This window comes from Trichosurus vulpecula, chromosome 1 (assembly GCF_011100635.1).
Source record: "Trichosurus vulpecula isolate mTriVul1 chromosome 1, mTriVul1.pri, whole genome shotgun sequence".
Taxonomy (NCBI): domain Eukaryota; kingdom Metazoa; phylum Chordata; class Mammalia; order Diprotodontia; family Phalangeridae; genus Trichosurus; species Trichosurus vulpecula.
In genome coordinates, this window is record NC_050573.1 from 104,101,711 (window position 1) to 104,121,743 (window position 20,033).

Sequence of the window (20,033 nt, forward strand, 5' to 3'; positions counted from 1 at the left end):
AAATAGAGGACTTTCAAGGTTTCCCAGGGAAAAGACCAGAGCTGAATAGAAAATTTGACTTTCAAACACAAGAATCAAGAGAAGCATGAAAAGGTAAACAAGAAAGAGAAATCATAAGGGACTGAAGTTGAACTGTTTTGTTTACATTCATACATGGAAAGATGATGTGTGTAATTCATGAGACCTCAGTATTAGGGTAGCTGAAGGGAATATATATATATATATATATATATATATATATATCATCAGATTTGACCTGAGGAGGGAACAACATACACACTCAACTGGGTATCTTACCCCACAGGAAAGAAGGAGGAAGGAGATAAAAAAGGGGGGGGGACGATAGAAGGGAGGGCAGATGGGGGAGGAGGTGATCAAAAGCAAACACTTTTGAAAAGGGACAGGGTCAAGGGAGAAAATTGAACAAAGGGGGATAGGATAGGAAGGAGCAAAATATAGTTAGTCTTTCACAACATGAGTATTGTGGAAGGGTTTTACATAATGATACACATGTGGTCTATGTGGAATTGCTTACCTTCTTAGGGAGGGTGGGTGGGGAGGGAAGAAGGGAGAGAATTTGGAACTCAAAGTTTTAAAAGAAGATGTTAAAAAAAAAGTTTTTGCATGCAACTAGGAAATAAGATATACAGGCAATGGGGCATAAAAATCTATCTTGCCCTACAAGAAAGTAAGGGAAAAGGGGATGTGGGGGAGAGGGGTGACAGAAGGGAGGGCTGACTGGGGAATGGGGCAATCAGAATATATGGCATCTTGGAGTGGAGGGAGGGTAGAAATGGGGAGAAAATTTGTAATTCAAACTCTTGTGAAAATCATTGTTGAAAACTAAAAATATTAAATAAATAAATAAAATGAGATAAAAGATAGAAAAAAAAGAAGAGTGGGAATCATTCTCAGGCCTCCAAAGATGTCATCATAGAAGTATGGACATAGCCAGGGGAGACATTGTAAGTCAATGGTCAGAAGTTTATATTAAACTTCGGACAATACAGGTTTGGGAAGTAGCAAATATTCCTATATTTCCCTAGTTTGGAGACAAGGAGAGAATATAGTGAGAATAAGGAAAAATAGATAGATTTTAGGGGTGTTGAGACAAATACTTAGATTTGGCAACTGGATGAACTTGGGAAGGGTGAAAGACATATCAAAGACTATGGGGGGGTGCAAGGTTTGGGGCCAGGGAGAGATAAGATAATGGCTTTACCCATGATAGTGGGAGTGTTGGAGAAAAGTGCAGGTAGCTTTAGAAAAGAGAAGACAAGTAATTCTGTTTGGGTTCAATTAAATTTAAGGCAGTAGCAGTACTACCAATTGAGAATGTTTCCAAAATAGCAGAAGAGTTGCAATTAGTTATAGGAAGAGAGATCGGATATAGAAAGAACAAGGAAGTTCACTCAAATTTTCAAATGGCCTTAAAAGTATAGAGCATAAATGGTATCACCATAACCTAAAGTCATCTCCTTGAAATGTGAATCTTTTGTTTCCAATGAACTATTCATGAAATTTTTAGTTACAGTGACAACAATGATTATCAAATTAAGATACTTTAAAATCAAAAAAAAGAAAAGAAAAGAAAAGAAAAAGCCTACTCTCTAATTGTGGCTTCAGCTCAGAAAAGCTCTGATAGCAATAAACAACAGTGCCCCATAAAACCAGCACATATTCTCTTATAAAGAGACACAGCATGAGTGGGGAGAATAAGTATGCATCGGGGTCCCATGTAAAGGGCAAACTTGTGGGGAACAGCAGATCATTGTTAAGATCTTCAGCCAATGATGGAGTTGTATTAAGAAATCTTGGTGTGACGGGACCACACATGATTACAGATCAATTGGAAGCCATCAAATACCAAGAAGCTGGAAGACCGTGCAATTTGACAGTCTGCAAGATTGCCCTAGATCACAGGCATGTCCCCACAAAGACAATGAATACCTTGTAACCACATATTGCCTATTGAGGACATAGCCAGACTTCCTTGTGAACAGAATCAAAGCAGGAATGGGGAGGGCCAAGAGTTCTCTTAAGAACCCTCATTAGCTGCAGAAAGACTGTCAGGGCTAGGTGATGGCTCAGACTATAAAGTCTCAGATGAAGATGAAACTAGGTATTGCTGCCCACTACCCAGGGTAGATGGGACAATATTAACTGAAAACAGCAAAAAGACAGAGCTGCCCAATTATTACCGTGTTTCTTTTTTCTCTGCTTGAGAATAACCTTTGAAGAGGAAAGGACGGAAAGAAAATGGCTAATTAGTCAATTTATACTTAAGTAAGGATATCAAAGATGTCCTTGATAAATTCAAATCATGGAGGCCAAGAAAATTAAATCCCTGGGAACTGATGGAATTGCTAGATGAGATTGCTGAACCACTGTTGGTGATATTTCTAAGACTATTTAGCGTAGGAAAGGTACTGAAGGCCTGGAGAAGAACAAGTACTGTCCTCATTTTTTTAAAAGGAAAAAGAATGGAAAAGATCATGATAGGCTTTGAATATTGTGCTAAATCTAATAAGATTAATTTCAATATGGTAGGTCTTACACTTGGGTTTGAGAAATAAACTTCAGAGATACTATATAATTAGCAGTTTGTCTGGAAAAAGATCTGAGGGTATTAGTGAACTTGTAATCTCAAGAGAAGCTGCTGGAATGAGGAAGTGATAGTCCCCTGGTCAAAGCCCAAGTATAGTCTAGTGTTCATTTCTGAACCCACATTTTTAGGAGGACATTGATGAGCAGGACAGTATCTAAATAAAGGCAATTTGGATAATAAATACCTTGGAGCACATGCTGCCTAAGGATTGGTTGAACAAACTGGAGTTGTTTATCCTGCAAGATAAGACCAAGGAATAACAGAATAACTATCTTTAAGTACTTCAAAGGCCCAACATATGGAAGAGAAATTAGATTTGTTCTGTTTGACCCTCAAGGATAGACCTGGGAGCAATGTGTTGGTTAAGCCCAAATTTAAGTTTGGTCTAAAGAAAACTGTTCAAGCAATTAGAGCTCTCCAAAAGTGGAATGGCTGCCATTGCGAGTAGTGGAAGGTCTTATTGGAGGTCTTCAAGCAAAGGTTGAGAGTTAAGTTGCAATGGTCATTCTTTTTAAGCATGTAGTTTGGATTAAATGGTCACTAGGTTTCCTTTCAACTCTGAAATTCTATGATTTGGACTTGGCAATAACTGCTCATGACATTGAGCCTGTCAACAACAACATTTTGAGAAGTTCATTAAGGGACGCTCAGTTTCGGGTATCACCCTGTCCTACCCAAGGAATCTTTGAGTCTGTTAGGATATGTCATTGAAGTAATACCACATTGGCAGAGAACTGAGGTGGAGAAATATAGGAGGTTGATTTAAATACTCAGGTGACTAGCTTTTGATCCTGAATAATTTCTGAAAACAGAGCTTCACAAAAATTGTGATGTTGGAATACTTGCAGGAGTGAGATGGAGAATTTGGCTTTTTGGAGAATACTCAGGAATCCCTGTTCAGTTCATCAGTGCTTTTGTGCATAAGGGAGAAGGTGGTTCTGACTTTGTATTACATGTGGAAAGGCTGCTTCAGAAGTTAGTAGTCAAAGATGAATGACTGTGTAGGACATGAATTTATTGCTCAGAAGGCTTGCCATTTCATTATCAATGTATGCTATCACCTGGTAGTGGTGAAAAAGCACTAATTTACTTAAAATAGAAAAACAGTTGAATTGGCATTCAAGGGCTCTTCCCCACTTATTAGTAGCAAATGCTCTCTAAATGGATGCCTCTTTTGGTAAATCAGAGGGGACAGCAACAAAATGACAAAACAAACCATACACAAAATGGACAGATTCGAAACAAAATTTAGTGGGATTAAATTTGGGGGTGTTCAATTAAGCTAGACTAGGTTCGGATTTGGATTCATGCTGGCAATAAGGCACACTCCCAACAGACCAAAGTTTTTATTGAGAGACAGGGGAAATACTCTATTAATCCCACAACCACATTATTTGACAATTCCTACTACACAGTTAATGCAGTGACAAAGACACAGACACAGACACACAGAGGAACACCTGTTCAGAGGAACACTGCTACCCAAGGTTTCTCCAAGCTAGGGAATCCTTCTCTTCTCTACAAACACAGCAACAGCGACAAAGGACACACATGCACAACATACAACATACACTTCATGTTCAGCACCTGCTTCCAAGGCTTTTCCTAAGTTGGAGAACCCCTGTTTACAGCTACCTTAGTTGGTCTTTCTGAACATAGTCCCAGGCAAAGCGTCCTTTCTGTGGATGAAGTTCCAATGTGCCTGTCCCACGTGGTGACTTTTATAGGGCCCTGAACAAAGAAAGCTTTTCCTGCCAGAGAAGGGAGTCACCCTCCCCGCCGCCTCATTCCTAAGAACTGGCCAGGTTAATGTTTCTCCAGTGGGAGTGGAGTTATTTCCTATCCTTTTTCTTAAGAGTTTCCTGTTCTTTGTTCAGGCCTGTCAGTCTCCAAGCGGGAGAGTCCAAAGGTTTAGCTATAGATATAGACATGAATATAGATGTAGATGATATGGATAGAGATACAGATACAGATACGAAATAGATACAGATACAGATTAGGTGTATAGACATGAATAAAGATACCAATACAGATATAGATATAGATAAACATAGGTATACAGATTAGATACAGACATGGAAATAGAAACACATGCAGATTAGACATGGATATAGATAACACAGATATAGATATGGATATGAATATAGATACAGATATCGATATGGATATAAATACAAATATAGATATAGATACAGGTACAGATTAGATATAGATATGGACATGAATACAGATATAGAGATACAGAGATGATATGGATAGAGATACCAATACATGATATAGATACAGATACAGATACAGATTAGATATATAGACATGAATAAAGATATAGATACAGATATAGATATAGATAGACATAGGTATACAGATTAGATATAGATATGTAAATAGAAATATATGCAGATAAGACATGGATATAGACACAAATATAGATATGGATATGAATATAGATATACAAATATAGATATGGAGATAGATATAGATACAGATTAGATATAGATAGGGATATGGATATAGATATGGATAGATATAAATATAATCTGCAAATTAAAAGAGCTAGGTAACAACCAACTAATACAATAGGGTAAATTCAGGAATACACATTAACACCAAACCCTTTCAATGCCCACGTCCCAAGTGAAAACACCAAACCTTCTCTCAGTCTCTAGGTACTGAAGGTTTTGAGTCTAGCCCTGTCCCAGGCCTCAGCTTCAGGGGAACATGGAGGGTTAATAATTTGCTCCTCTGCTGACCACTGAAGTTGGCACACCTTGCTGTCTGGGTCACCTTTGTTGATCATCTCAGGTACACCAAGGGATTGGGGCTTCTGTCACCACCCCTCCCAAAAGTTGCGATCTTCCAGGATGGATGGAAGGTATAACCAAGTCTCAAGCCAGGGTCAGCAGGAGTGAAGGAACCTCCTGGAACTGAGTCAGTCCTTGGTGTTATTCTACTGTCCTCAGCAGGAGGGGAGGAGGACTCTCAAAAGCCACAAAATCTTTCAACACTTAAGAGGCCTCTGGTGGGATGTGAAACACCATGCCATTCTCTTCCCCTGCTTTAACCTGCTCCTCCAAGAATCCCCAGGATCCTTGTAAAACTTTTTCTTCCAAGAGCATCCTTGTAAAAATTCCCAACTCCAAGGATGTCATTGTAAAGACTCCCTCTTCCAAAAGCACCCTCGTGTTCCAAATGCAAACAGGTTCCAGAGAGGCTCTTTGCAACTAAATACCCCTATTCATGCAAGTTTTGCTTCCAAATGGATACCAACATTGACATTTTGCAGGGCTGGCTATTGTGCTAACAGCTTAACAACTGAATTTTTATGTATTTTCCTAAGTAATAAGTTGTATCTAGAACTGACATTTAATTAAAGCAAGAATATAAGCCTCTTCTAAAGCTTTAAAACCAAGAACTTACTTATACAGAGCAGAATACATGGCTGCCAATATCCTGTGACTTAAGAGGATGCTTAAGATACTTCTTAACTCAAAATCCATGCCCCTGTCAGCCAGTTAAAGGACTTCAACCTTTTACCTTTCAAGAGTCACAGAATCAATATTGGAAGGAAAACTCAAAGTTCCCCTGGACTAACTCATATTACTCATCAACAAAGAAAGTCTTCAACAATACCCCCAATCAGTGGTGATCTAGAATGCTTAAAGATCACCACTATAGAAACCCATGATGACCTGAGGAAAACCATTGCTTTTTGGACAGCCCTCATTATTAGAAAGTGTTTTCTATGCATGGAGCTGAAAACTGCCTCTTTACAATTTATTCCCTAAGGTGAGTGGATTTTGTTTCCAGAATGACCCTGTTTATATGCAAGCATGTCTGGGGAAGGGGTGAATACAGTAACACTTGGAGCTTAGTTGAGTTTCTCGGGTTTCCAGTTGTCCCCTGGGAAGGCTATGAGTGACACCCCAAGTGAATGGGACATAGGCCTGGTAAATTTTGATGTGATGAGGCTAGAGGCAGGGAGAAGGGGAAGAAAAAGGGAGGAAAGAAGATAAATAACATCTGAGGATATTGTGACAATCCAGAGCTTCTCTTTTGAAAATGAAGGCATGGCAGCCAGGTGGCTCAGTAGATAAGGGCACTAGGCCTAGAGTCAGGAAGACTTGAGTTCAAATCCTGCCTCAGGCATTGACTAGCTGGGTTACTCTGGACAAATCACTTAACTTCCATTTCCTCAGATGTAAATTAGGGACAATAATTGCACCTACCTCACAGGGCTCTTATGAGCATCAAATGAGATAACATGTACAGTGCTTTGCAAATCTTTAAGCCCTATAGAAATGCTAAATATTATTATTTTCTGTATATAAAATGAATTTTCATAAATCAAATCCTCTTGTCTTATTTACTTGTCTTATTAGCATAATTACTTCAGAAATACTTTGTCCTTGCTTCCATTTTGTGAAGAATTCGTAATTAATATTTTTGTGAACAAACGTTTCGGTGCACTAGGGGAGCCACCAGTTTAAAGAAACCCTGCATTTGTTCCTTTACAAGGGAAGAAATTTCCACTAAATGGCTGGTTTGGTAAGTCCTAGTTTCCTTTAAAGTTTAAGGGGATCTTTAGGGGGTCTTTGATAGAAAATGGTGGCTAACCATTGATTCACCCTTCTCACCAGTCCTTCAATGCTGTCAACAGAGACTGGTAGCCGAAGGCCATCCCTATTAAATAACAACTGATATCAGATGCAGCCAGTGGTGGATGAGGCAGCTGGAGGAAGAATGGGACCATGTTGCATGGCTTTCATCCGGCCTTAATCACTGAGCCGCTCCTGTGCTAAACCTGAGTCATATCTCTAGGGTTCAAAGCCTTTAAGGAAGGTAGAGAACAAAGAATCGATTGTTTTCTAATTAGTGGCAGGGTATCCGAACAGGGGTCCTTCTGGCCAATGTTCTATGCAGGTGAGCTTCTTAATATAGAGCCCTGAGTGTTCCAGTCTGGATTACTCTGTCCCCTCCCTCCAATTATGTTTTGACATTTTATGAACAGTTTCACAAATGAGCAGGGGCTGTTGGCTAGAGGGTGATCGCCTGTACTGGGGGTAGGGGGTATAAATCACTTAGTCCTGACTTTGTTCATAGCCATTATCATCCATCCAGCTGCACTGGAATACGACTATCCAGGTACGCATTTTTTATCAATCTGCTACTCTTGAGTGTGGGTGTGATGGATGGGGGTGGGGGAGTTGAGTGTCATTGAGGAGGAATGGGGACATCTCAATACAGAGATGAGTAAAACACTCACTAAGCTCTTATTACTCTGTGCCAGGCTCTGTGCTTTAACTAAACTTTAATAATGTGGGTGCGGCTCCAAGGAGCTGTAGGTGTCTTATTCTACGGCACCTTGAGCCAACATAAGCTAATAAACTCCCCTTTTCAAATTTATTCACTATGCCCAGATGGATGAAAAGTTCTTGCAGTGTGTCTGTATCTGCATTTGTGTCGCTGTGTGCATATCTGGGCAGAGGCGAACATTCTCAGGGCATTAGGAATCTTATGCTTTCATCTGCTCACAATAGTTTGTCCTTTGGTGATAAGACAGGTTTCATGTCTTAGGAAGTTCTTTGCTTGTCAGTCTCAAAAGATCCAGGAGACATGTCATTATCGGGTTTGAATCTCTGCTGAATACATGAAAATCTCGTCTCTGAAGATTTATCCACATTTTATGGCTATTGAGGTATTATCAGTATATTGTGTCAGAGTGAAATATCCAAGTTCTTGCAATGGTTGACTATAAAAACAAAAAATACTAGAAGCTAGAAGAGACCTTGGGCAAGAGAATATATTACACCTGGAAGAAATTTAACACCATAATGTGGTGAAATGGATCTTAGGGGTTATCTAATCAAACTCTCATTGGAAAAATGAAGACATTTTCTCTGAAAAAACATAAATTTCAACAGCAAATTCAGATTTGCAATTTGTTTGCTTCCCAACAACCATGTGAGCTGCAAATGTCGTTTTCCCCATGTTACAGAAGAGGAAATTGAGGCTTGGTGTCTAAGCCCAAATCCAAGTTCTTCATTTTAGCTCCTAGGGCAGGATGTCTCTGAGCCCCAAAATAGAGAAATGCCTTTCTGAAGGTCACACGGTACCTTAATAGCAGGGAGCCAGAATTGGAGCACAGGTTTCTGATATGCAATCAAGTGCTCTCTTTACTGACCTACATGGTCTTCCACAGACAAAGGCTTCCTGGCTGCATTTAGTTTGCATAATTAGTATTTGTTGAATTGAATAGAGTTGAGCAAATATTCTTTATCGTGTCTTACTTCATTCAACAGGCTGTTGATTCATTTCTATTCCTTGGATGGAAACCATGCGTGCATTTGTCATGATAAGTATGTTGATGTTGCCAATTGCTGGTAAGTGAATACCCTTTCTTCAAATCCAACATGGAGCAAAATATTTATCTAGCTTAAAAGAGGTCCTTTTGAATACACTTTTCTCTAAGCGCAAATGCAGAAAGTATTTTCATATATATTGAAAGTCCACGGTGGGCATAAACGACTTGGGCATTTGTGGCCTGTCTACCTTCCTGAAGGCCCCCACCCTCGGGCCAATAGAGAAATTATACTGGGAACTTCCTCTACTCCTGCATTATAATAAGAGCTCATGATTACATTCTTTAACACTTAAGGAGTATCTGAACTCATTGGTATGGGTTCTCCTTCTCTCCTTCATACCTTAGCAGATGGTTTCATGTGACAGTTTCCTATGAAAAAAAGAAAAAGAAAGAAAAATTATTCTGGTGACCAACCAACATCCTTGTGATGAATCTACCCAAACATAGTTGGGCTGGTCCTCAAACAACAGAAAACACATCATATTCAGAACTCAAGATTTTCCATTTTTGAAAAATGACCTGCCAGTGTAGCCACCAGCTTTGGGGCCTCAGTTTCCTTCTCTGTAACTGAAGACAATAATACTTATCCCGGTCACCACCTACCTTGTAATGAGGATCAAATGGAAAGAATATTCTCTTGAAAGTCAGAAGGCTCAAAACCTACCTTTGTTTGACATTGACTCGGTGACTGACTTTGAGAAAGTCACTTAATTTTCCTGGGCTCCTATTTCCTCACGTGTATAATGAGAGGGTGGGGCTGGGGAGGTGGTTTAACAGATGGGCTCAGGGGTCCCTTATAGCTCGAGAGATATAAAAGGGTGTTGGAAAATATGACAAGACCTACAAATGTAAGATATTGTTGTGTAAAGTATCACTAACTTACAGAGTTTTTAAATTAATTTTTAACTCTACAAATTATTTATCTTTTCTATCCCTTTATCAGTCTATCTAAACTATCTTATTTTTTCTCATCTCTCTCTGACCATATTGTCACCAAAACTGAACTAATTTTATAACTTTTTTCCAGTTGAGCTATTCTTGATGAATAAATACGTTGGATTCAAACCCCTCCAGTGTTCAATGGCACACTCACCATGCCTCCACATAGTATACTCCTTCCCACTTTTCTGCCTTAGGTCATTCTCTCTGCATAGAAAGACCTCTCTTTCTCTGTGCTATCTTAGTTCAATGTGGATTTAGAGCCTTCAAGTCTCACCATCTCTGAAATTCAGTTTGATTCAACAAATACTTGTTAGCATAAGTGCCTACTGCTGAAGTATGAGAACCAGGCTAAGAGTCAGGAAGAACATGGTTCAATTTCCATTTCTGAAATAAGCTGTACAGTCAATTCATTTAAGTTTTCAGTAACAGGCAGTTCTCTAAGTCTACAAGCTATAGATGAGTTGCTATCTCTATCAGTAAAGCATATCTTCTTACTGGGAGATCCCTATGCCACAGGTAAAATCACACGTCCAGACCTTCCAAAAATGTTAAAGGCATTCTTCTTGATGCTGAGTATGCAAAGACAAAATAAATAAACAGTGCTTTCCCTCAAGTAATTTATATTCTACTGAGGACTGAGCAGAGATAATGCATACAAATATAAGGCTCCTCCAAATACTTCAGACTGCACTGATCTCTCCTTCTCTGAACTAGAATGACAGAAATTTCAAATTTCATAGAAGATTTCTTTGAGGTTAAAGGTAAATAATTTAAGCAGCAAGAGATCTGAATAACTTATTGCTACAAACTCTCCAAAACCAGAACATCAAAAGAGAAGAATTATATGCCAAATAATCAAGCCATCACAGCTGAATCCATAAGATAAGAAGGCAGAACTCCTCTGCCTAAGGTAAAACCTCCATGAATTAACTCTGGAGAACTGAGGTTCTTACTCATTGCCCTTACACACACACACACACACACACACACACACACACACAGACTTACCATTAACTCCACATGCCCACTAAAGTGAGCACAAAGGAGTTCACACGCTTATAACTCAGGCTGTTTCCTTAAGGATACCACGTAGCAGGGGACTCTGCCCAAATCCCTCCCCTCCATGAACAGAAGACAGTGAATTTACCTAGTCACAAAGAAAAGAAAAATGATGGCCAGATGAAAGTCTTGGGGGAAGGGCAAGAGATGTGGCACATTTGGTGCGCTGAGTTACAGAGGGATAACATTGCATTGAGCCTGAAAAAGCAGACTAGAAACCAGCTAGGTTTGACAACCAATGGTTGTCAAGGCTGGGTGTCTCATAACCTAGTCTAACGCCTTTTATTGGTTGATTAATAGATATTTAAGCCCACACAGGGAGATGTTCTCACCTGACAATAGCATTTATTTTAAGGGGGCAGTGGGATGATTGGTTGATTGAATGGATTAACCTACATTTTAATTCCAAGTGTCCTCCCCACACTGTACCATGTTGTGCCAACCGATCAATCCAACACTGTTTTCAATCCCATGATTTTTTGCCATTATGGCTCTGCTCTTTTTGTTCCCTATCTTTCTCTACCTCTGATTCTTCTAAGTGAACTAACTCATTCACAGGATCAGAATCTTATGTTTTAGAGCTAGAAGGGACCTCAGAGGTGACCTTATCCAACACCCTCATTTCACAGCTGAGAAGACCGAGGCCCATGGCAGCTAAGTGACTTTCCTAAGCTCATGTAGTCAGCAAGCATCGAGGGATGAATCTGAATCCAGATTCTCTGGCTCCAAAGTCACTCTTTCCACTATGCTTTGTTGCTGTCTTCCAAGTCCTGATGCGATAGAAGCATTTACAACCTATGGTGAGAGTATATGAGAGTTGATCTACTGAAAATAAGCAGGAAGGGAGAAAAAAATAAGTAGCTCATTTAACACCTATTGGTAATAATATCAGCTAGTATTCTGGAATAGAATTTAATTATCAGTCACATGAAGAAAATAAAAATGTAATAATTATCGAGCAGGAGATAATATTTTGCAATTGCTTCACCAGTGGGGAGAAGCCATTCTTACCTCAGTAGCTGTTATGCTAATTAACAGATTGTGAGTAATTGTGCTGCATTTGAAAGATGCCAAAGCTATTACAGAGCCTTTGTGCTACTGACTAGCACCTTACAAGGTTCTTTCTTTCAGAGTCACAATAAAGACCTGCTTTTCATTGGAAAGGTTTATATTTTTCCAAAACATGATGAATGAGCACTCCATGACATTTTTGGCATACAGATGGAATTTTCCTAACTGTAAAGTGTTTTGCTCTCACTGATCATTGAAGTAGGCTCCTATCCAGTTTTTCCAATTTCTGGGGTATCTCATCTCTCAACCATCCTTCACACAGCAGCCAGATTCATCTTCCTAATGAACAGCTCTAATATGTCACTCCCACTATTCACAACCCTTTCATGGACCTCTCTTTCCTGCCAAATCTCCATATACAACTGCTGACCACCCTCTCCTCCTGGATACCCTCTCATCTCTGGGTTTTCATGGCACTGTTCTCTCCTGGTTTTCCTCCTACCAGTCTGATCACTTCTTCACTGGATTATCAACCATATCACACCCAATCTTAGGTTTGGGCGTATCCCAAAACTCTGTCCTGGGTCCTCTTCTCTCCACCCTCAGTGAATGTATCAGCTCCCATGGGTTTAAATAGTATCTCTCTATATGATCTTCCCACTTTATATCTAGTCCCAAACTCTGTCCTGATTTACAGTCCCACATCACTAACTGCCTATTAGTCATTTCAAACTGGCTACTTAGAGACATCTCAAACTGAATATCTCAAGGCTCTAAGGAGAAAGGTCAGTGGGACAAGGGGGCATGTGTGGCCACTGCTTTACATCCTGATATCAGTACAGCCTCCCCATCCATGATATACAAACAGATGTGTTCCCACTCCATTTGTTCTCTTACCTCTTACCTCATTTGACCATCCTTACAAAGTGGGGAGATTTTCATTAACATTTAAAAACCTTTCCTTCCAATCTCTTTGTCATAAATAGGTGGACAAAATGGGGACACACCTGATCTTCCATCAGAAATGACTCAAGGACTTCCAAGAAATATAAGTGAGAATCTTTTGAATTTTTTCGTACTAAGTCTAGCTGAGGATGGAGAGGGGGAGATTTTGACAGAAGGGGAAAAAATGCATCTTCCTATGAGATAGGTAAAGAAGTTTGTTTTCCCTGATGGTAAAGGAGTTAATTTCTGCATTTCAAAAAGATTCAGAGGCTTTTCTTTCTCTTGCAAATCCTTCCTCTTAGAATGTAGCATGCCATGCTTTCCCCCCATATTCATCCCTCAGATTTGATGGGAATATTCTCCCAACTTATTCCACTGGTAGAACTACAAAACTGCCCATAACTCAGGTGTCACAGGATTCTACAGTCTAGTGTCTAACTGTCCCTAAAGGTATGTGTTGGTGGGGCTGGGGTTGCCTAATGACCTTTCTTTTTTTTTTGTTTGAATAGGGAAGTAATTGTCACCATCCTGTCTGCTAAGCCAGTTGTTATAGGAGGCTGAAGAAGCCATCTTAAGCCAAAGTTATCAAGATTATGAATGACTGATTTGACACAGAGAGTATAAATGTTTATCTAGCTATTAAGGGATATATCTTACAGGGCAAAGATACATGATAGTCTTGGTGCTGGTTCTAGTTCTGGTAAGCATCTGAACCCCTTTGTCTCCCTGTTCACCATGGAGATGATGCCAGTAATGGTAGCTGATTAAGCTTTCTCAGGAAAGAGGAAACTTCCTGAAATGTCTGAGGAGGTCCAGAGTTTGGGGGCTGGGTGTTTTTGTCACTATGAAACTGCCAGGCACTGTATAACCAGTACAGAGCCTTCAGCCTACTGGTCAGCAGCAATCCCTAGCTCCCATGGGACTTGAAATTCTATCTGTTCCATATTCTAGAGACTTCCCCTTTGCAGTTCTATCGGCTTTACAGATTCTGCTCCCTCCCTTTTCAAATGTGTAAGCTCGGCCATATGTGTGGTTTTCTTTCTGTTTGTTGGCACTCCATGTTACCAAAATCTATGTAAGAACATACCTCCAGTCAGCTATCCACACTAGGGTTCAGCTGAGGGGCTTAGTATCTCGATTTATTCAAATCTAGCACACTCAAATCTCTGACTTCCTTCTTACCCTTTTCTTGAAGGGCTAGTTAGTGTTAATAGCCATTCCAGTTATTCCCTCTTCCCTCTTTGTACTTTTAGGGTTGTGCCAGAAGGGGTAAATAATGCTTCACCTGACCATTTTCCCATGATGTCCTTACCTGGAGCAGAGACTTATATTCAAAAACCTTGTCCACCCAAGGTTTCCTCTCATCCTCATAAACAAGGACCCTTGGACAGGCATTCATTCTCCCCACATTAACTTATCAAATGGCTCCATATGTTATTCTGGAGAGTCTGGAGTCTTGCCCTTGTGAGCCATAATTAGGAAAAGTGTATTAACCTGAACTCCAAACAAAGCAGCCCAGGAAGTGGTCCTGTGGAGGTCATATTGACCTCTCTCAAAACCAGCTAGCCTCAGTGAACTTGCCAGGTCAGTGGAATAAGTTCCTACCACACCAACCTTCCTCCCAAATGTCTCCCTCAACTTGAACCAGTCACTTTGGGACTACATTCTTCCAAGGCATCATCCCCTACTGTTCTACTAAACTGAGAAGTATATAATTTCATGATCCCCAAACCATTAACACTGCCAGGCTTAGGAGTCAGGGACACCACACATGAAGCACATGGTATGGCACATAATAATGTGAAAATAGTGTATTACAGGGTGTCATGGGGTGTTCAGGGAGCACTATCACCTCTTGAGTGAGGGCTTGCTCATCCACCTTTGGTGTCCACCTGCCACCCAACTCTCACCTGTGGCTCCAAGAAGCTGTAGCATGTGCAAGGGCCACACCCTCATAAACTGTCTCACTAGATGGCTAAACCAGGTTGAGGATAACTGACAGGGCTCAAACCAAATGGTGAGTTAGGGAGATGTCTATCCCAAGCATATGAAGACTTCCCCCAGTGGAGTGGGCAGATGAGAACAATTTGTTCTAATGGCTATGAAGGTGGCTCTGCGGAGTGTTTAGAGCTTGGTCAGACATAGAAGATGCTAAGGTCATCCACTGCCTCCCAGACCATCACCAGTCATCTTGATTTTTGTCTTGCCCACTGGACTTCGATGACTGGAAGAGAGAGTGAGGCTGATGACTTTGTGCAACTCTGCCTCATTTAAATCCAATTCAAGCAAGAGTCATTGGTCCTCTTTGAAAACAAAGAACAACAATATTGTATGACTGGCCCCTTCAGTGACTTGATATCTTTTTCTGGCCCTAAGCCAAACTTCTTTTCTATTTCCCAGGTAGTTATTTAGCTGCACGGTCATTGGCAACAGCTCCCCTCAAACTGTCCCTCAAATCAATTGTCTCACCTTCCTGAGGGTAGGAACAGAAGACAATTATAATACCACTTCCTAAGCCTTCTCAAGGTTCCAGCAAAATGGTGGTCTTACCATGTAACTATATCTTTATACACACATATTATCCCTTTCACAATAATACATTTTTTAAACATCTTTCCTCTCTTCTTAGAAAACATCACATTCTTCAGTGGGGCATTTAAGGATGTGGAAAGTGTAACATTATTTTTTGGTAAGTTGAATCCCTATTTTGTAAGGATAATACTGAGAGAGATATTATCACTGTTGGGGATGCTTGCAGTTCCTATCATTCAAAAACCATTTACAAAGGATGGCCTATATAGATAGGATCATAGAATCACTGATTTAGAGCTAGAATGGATCTTATGGGTTATCTAATCCACCTACCCACAGACACACACATTTTACAAATGAGGAAACTAAATCCCAGAGATGTTAAATGATGGAATACCCGCCTTCTGTGACTCCAAATTCACCATCTCTTCCTCTGCATCACACTTTCTCATCAGGTTTTCATCATCCTAGGCACTGGGGGAGCTATCAGGCAATCTGGATGACTAGAATGACTGCTTTCAGGACTTAGAATCCAACAGAGGAGATAGGACACATACGCATTATGGCTACATTAGAATTCTACAAGAATTGCCACTTCTAGAGTAGAATATCAGAGCATAAAAAATCATGCATCCTTTTTTTGTAGAGGGCCCTCTTACTGAGGGCTAGAGGGGAAAAGTAATTTACCCAACCATACACAGCTCCATAGTTCCAACTTCAAGACCCCTAATTATAGTCCGCTGCCCCATTGTCCCTCTGTAATAGCAAAATTGTTGTTGTCGTTCAGTCATGACCCCATTTCGGGTTTTCTTGACAAAGATACTGCAGTGGTTTGCCATTTCCTTCTCCAGCTCATTTTACAGAAGAGGAAACTGAGGTAAACAGGATTAAGTAATTTGCCCTGGGTTACATAGCCAGTAAGTGTCTGAGGAAGCGTGGAAGGCTCCACGCTCTATCCACTGCAACACTGAGCAGTAGTTAACATTTAGATAGCACTTTACGGTTGCAAAGAATCTTACCTATATATTCTCATGTGGTCTGAACAATAAGCTTCTCAGACTGGCGATAGGGTGCCCCCATTTTATAGATTATACAATCCCTGGTATTATATTCATTTTACAGATGAGAATCAGTAACCTTTCCTGAGGTAATAAAAGTACTGAATGGTAAAACTAAGACTACAACTCAGGTCTTCTCATTCCCACTCCAAGGCTCTTTGCCCTATACCATACAAAACTCTTCTGTATCTCTCACTGTATTTAACACAGTGCTGGGCACATATCAAATAATCTATAAATGCTTGTTGATCTACAACATCGAGGTAGAGAGTGGCGTGGATGAGAACTGCTTGTGGCATTTAGATGAAGCCCTCAGTTTCCATATCCTTACTCCTAAAGAACTTCTTTATTTTTCCCCTCCCCTTGCTGCAGACTGCTTGGGCTCCCACTTTACCTGGCTGCAGGCTATTTTCACCAACTTCCCAGCCTTGCTCCATTTTGTGAACAAGTTGAAGTGTGTGGCTGGGCTCTGCCCCAAGGATTTTGAAGACTATGGCTGCTCCTGCCGCTTTGAAATGGAGGGGGAACCCATGGATGAGACTGACAGGTGAGTTCCTAAAATCAAAGACTTGGGGTGGGGTATTGGCTGCCAGATGTGACAGGAATTATGAATAGCTACATCACCTAGACGGGGCCTAGAGCAATTTAGGGGTCTGTTGACTTCTTAAGGCACACTTCCACTCTGGGAAAGTTCAAACTATTAAGTTCTTTATGGATCTGTGAATAAATCGATACATGAAATACAAGAGAGAGAGAGAGAGAGAGAGAAAGAGAGAGAGAGAGAGAAACATATGCATACACACATGTATATACCAATAGATAGATAGATAGATAGGTAGATAGATAGATAGATAGACAGACAGATAGATAGATAAATAGATAACGTCAGTTAGATCTTGCAATGGATGGAGTGCTAAGCCTGGAGTAGGGAAGACTCATCTCCCTGAGTTCAAATCTGGACTCAGATTCTTACCAGTTGTGTGACCCTGGACAAGTCACTTAACCCTGTTTGCCTCAGTTTCCTCATCTGTAAAGTGAACTAGAATGGGAAATGGCAAACCACTCCTGCATCTTTGCCAAGAACACTGCAAACGGGTTCATGAAAAGTTGTATGTGACTGAAATGGCTAAACGACAAATGGATGTGTGTCTCTATATATACAAACATACACACATGTTGAATATAATGAGATATGTGTACACATGTCATATTAATTCATTCACATATATGTATATATAGAATAAGCTAATATATAGAATTAGAGAGCTATATAGTACCCCAAAAGTTTTAGTGCAATTTTAAGTTTGAATAGATTAAAACTGTACTGAGACATTTTGGAAACCCTGCATATATTCTGTTTTTGGACAGGTCTAATTAAGTTTATATTTACGTGAATGACAAGGGATATAAAAATACATGCATATATCTATATGTATACTCTTATATTTCCTGTACATGTCCTGTATATGCATGTATGTGTGTGTACATACATCCACACAGATATTATATGGGAACACACACAAGGAATATAAGATACACGCATACACACATACACAATACATACGTGTGTGTGGAATATAAGGAAATAAAAACAAGTGCATATATAGGAATATATTTATATCGACAATATAAGGACACACACACATGTACATATGTACATGCGTATACCCACATACACAAGGACAGTGTTGCAATATAAGGACACGTATATGTGCATTTGTGTATACACATATATGCAAGAAACATACAGACAATATAGCAATATAAGGACACCTAAGGAATATGAGATGCACACACATATATACATATTTCATATATATGTGTTATATATGTACATGTATATAGGTCTATGTGTTTTATATTCCTTGTATGTCCTTATGTGACTATAACGTCCTTATATGTGTGTGTGTCTTTACATCCCAAATATATATGTGTGTGTATATATACGTATCTTTATATTCCTACATATGTCCTTGTGTATATATGTGTGTAAATGCACATATACATATATATGCATATATGTGTATATCACAGTTACATATATGCGTATATGTGTATAGGGTGGGGTGTCATTATATTCCACACACACATATATGTATATTATGCACAAGGATATACATGTGTGTACACAATATACATGTACACATACATGTATGCGTATGTATACATGTGTGTGTGGGTTTGTACATGTGTGTGCATGTATACATGGAATATAAGGCACACATATTGCGGTGTGAAGATGCCCCAGGATTCTCAAAAGTGATATTGAGGCAGGATCTACCGAGTTGGAAAAGCTTCAAGTAGAGATCCAGCGATGGACCGTATGTTTGTTGTCCAAGGTGCTCAGTTATCCAAGTTTAGAGATATTCATCATCAGACTGGCTACAGTGATGACTTTTTGGCAACAGCAACTAGGAAGACTTGAGTTCAAATCCAGCCACAGACATTTAGCTGGCTGCATGACCCTGAGCAAGTCACCTAATCTTTGTCTGCCTCAACTTTTTCATCTGGGAAATGGGGATAATAATAGCCCCTACCTCCCAGAGTAAAGATTAAATGACATGTTTGTAAAGTATGACACAAACCTTAAAGCACTATAAAGTGCTAGCTATTATAATTCTATCAAGGCATAGAAGGGTTGCAATCTGTCAGTGGAAGGAGTACCCAGATTGTTGAAATCACAGGCTATCAAAGTATTGAAACAGCAAGCATTTCTTTAATCGTGATCTTTCCCTACTTTACTCACTGTAAACTGCATGGAAGACATGGAGATGTAGTGGAATGAGCACCGTATTTGGAGCCAGAAGACCTGAGTTCAAATCCTCACTCTACCATTTATCTACAGTGTAGCCTTAGGAAAGTTACCTAATGTCTCTGAGCCTCAGTTTCTTTATCTATAAAATGAAAATGATAATTTTTGCACTATTGACCTCACAGGATGTTGAGGATCTAATGAAATGTTTTTAAAAAGGCTTTGTAGAAAGCAAAGTAAATTTGGGTTGTTATTAAACTTCTTAAGGACTGTGGGGTCCAAAATTGTCCAATCTGCCATAAAAGACACTGAGGCAGAGCTCCAAGCCAATAACCATTTATTAAAGGGATCTGGCCCTCTTCAATGAATAGGACCTCAGCTCTTCCTCACTATATGAGATGCCCCCTGTCCCCAAGGCCTTATTTTTATAATTCTTGATATCCAGATGCACAGAACAAGCAAAGTAAAATATAGAGTCTCATTGGTTGATTGACCTTGCTCTTGACCCTCCATCAGCATAGGTGGTCACAAGATGGGCAAGGCTCAAGAGTCATCTCCACCAACAAAGTGGTCATAAGATGGATGCCTCCTCATCTTGCACAAGAGAGGATGGTCCAGGGGTACCAAAATCATTTGGGGAACTTTCCAAATCACATTAGGATGCCCACCCACACTGGGCTTAGTCACCATGATTAAGCAAAAGAGGGCAGAGGTCCAGAGTCCTTTCACCCCCGTTGGCCTTGGTCATGCGCTCATCAGGCCAAA

At 40.0% G+C, this 20,033-nt stretch overlaps 1 protein-coding gene across 1 annotated transcript in view; it reads left to right on the forward strand.

The window, feature by feature from the left end:
- Nucleotides 1-8,933: 8,933 nt before the first annotated feature.
- Nucleotides 8,934-20,033, forward strand: part of OC90 (otoconin 90) — a 51,043-nt gene continuing 39,943 nt past the window's right edge. Inside the window, exons 1-4 of the mRNA XM_036741683.1 lie at nucleotides 8,934-8,988; nucleotides 12,968-13,033; nucleotides 15,556-15,615; nucleotides 16,889-17,063. Of these exons, the coding sequence (XP_036597578.1) occupies nucleotides 8,934-8,988; nucleotides 12,968-13,033; nucleotides 15,556-15,615; nucleotides 16,889-17,063 (356 nt within the window). The remainder of the gene's footprint in view (nucleotides 8,989-12,967; nucleotides 13,034-15,555; nucleotides 15,616-16,888; nucleotides 17,064-20,033) is intronic.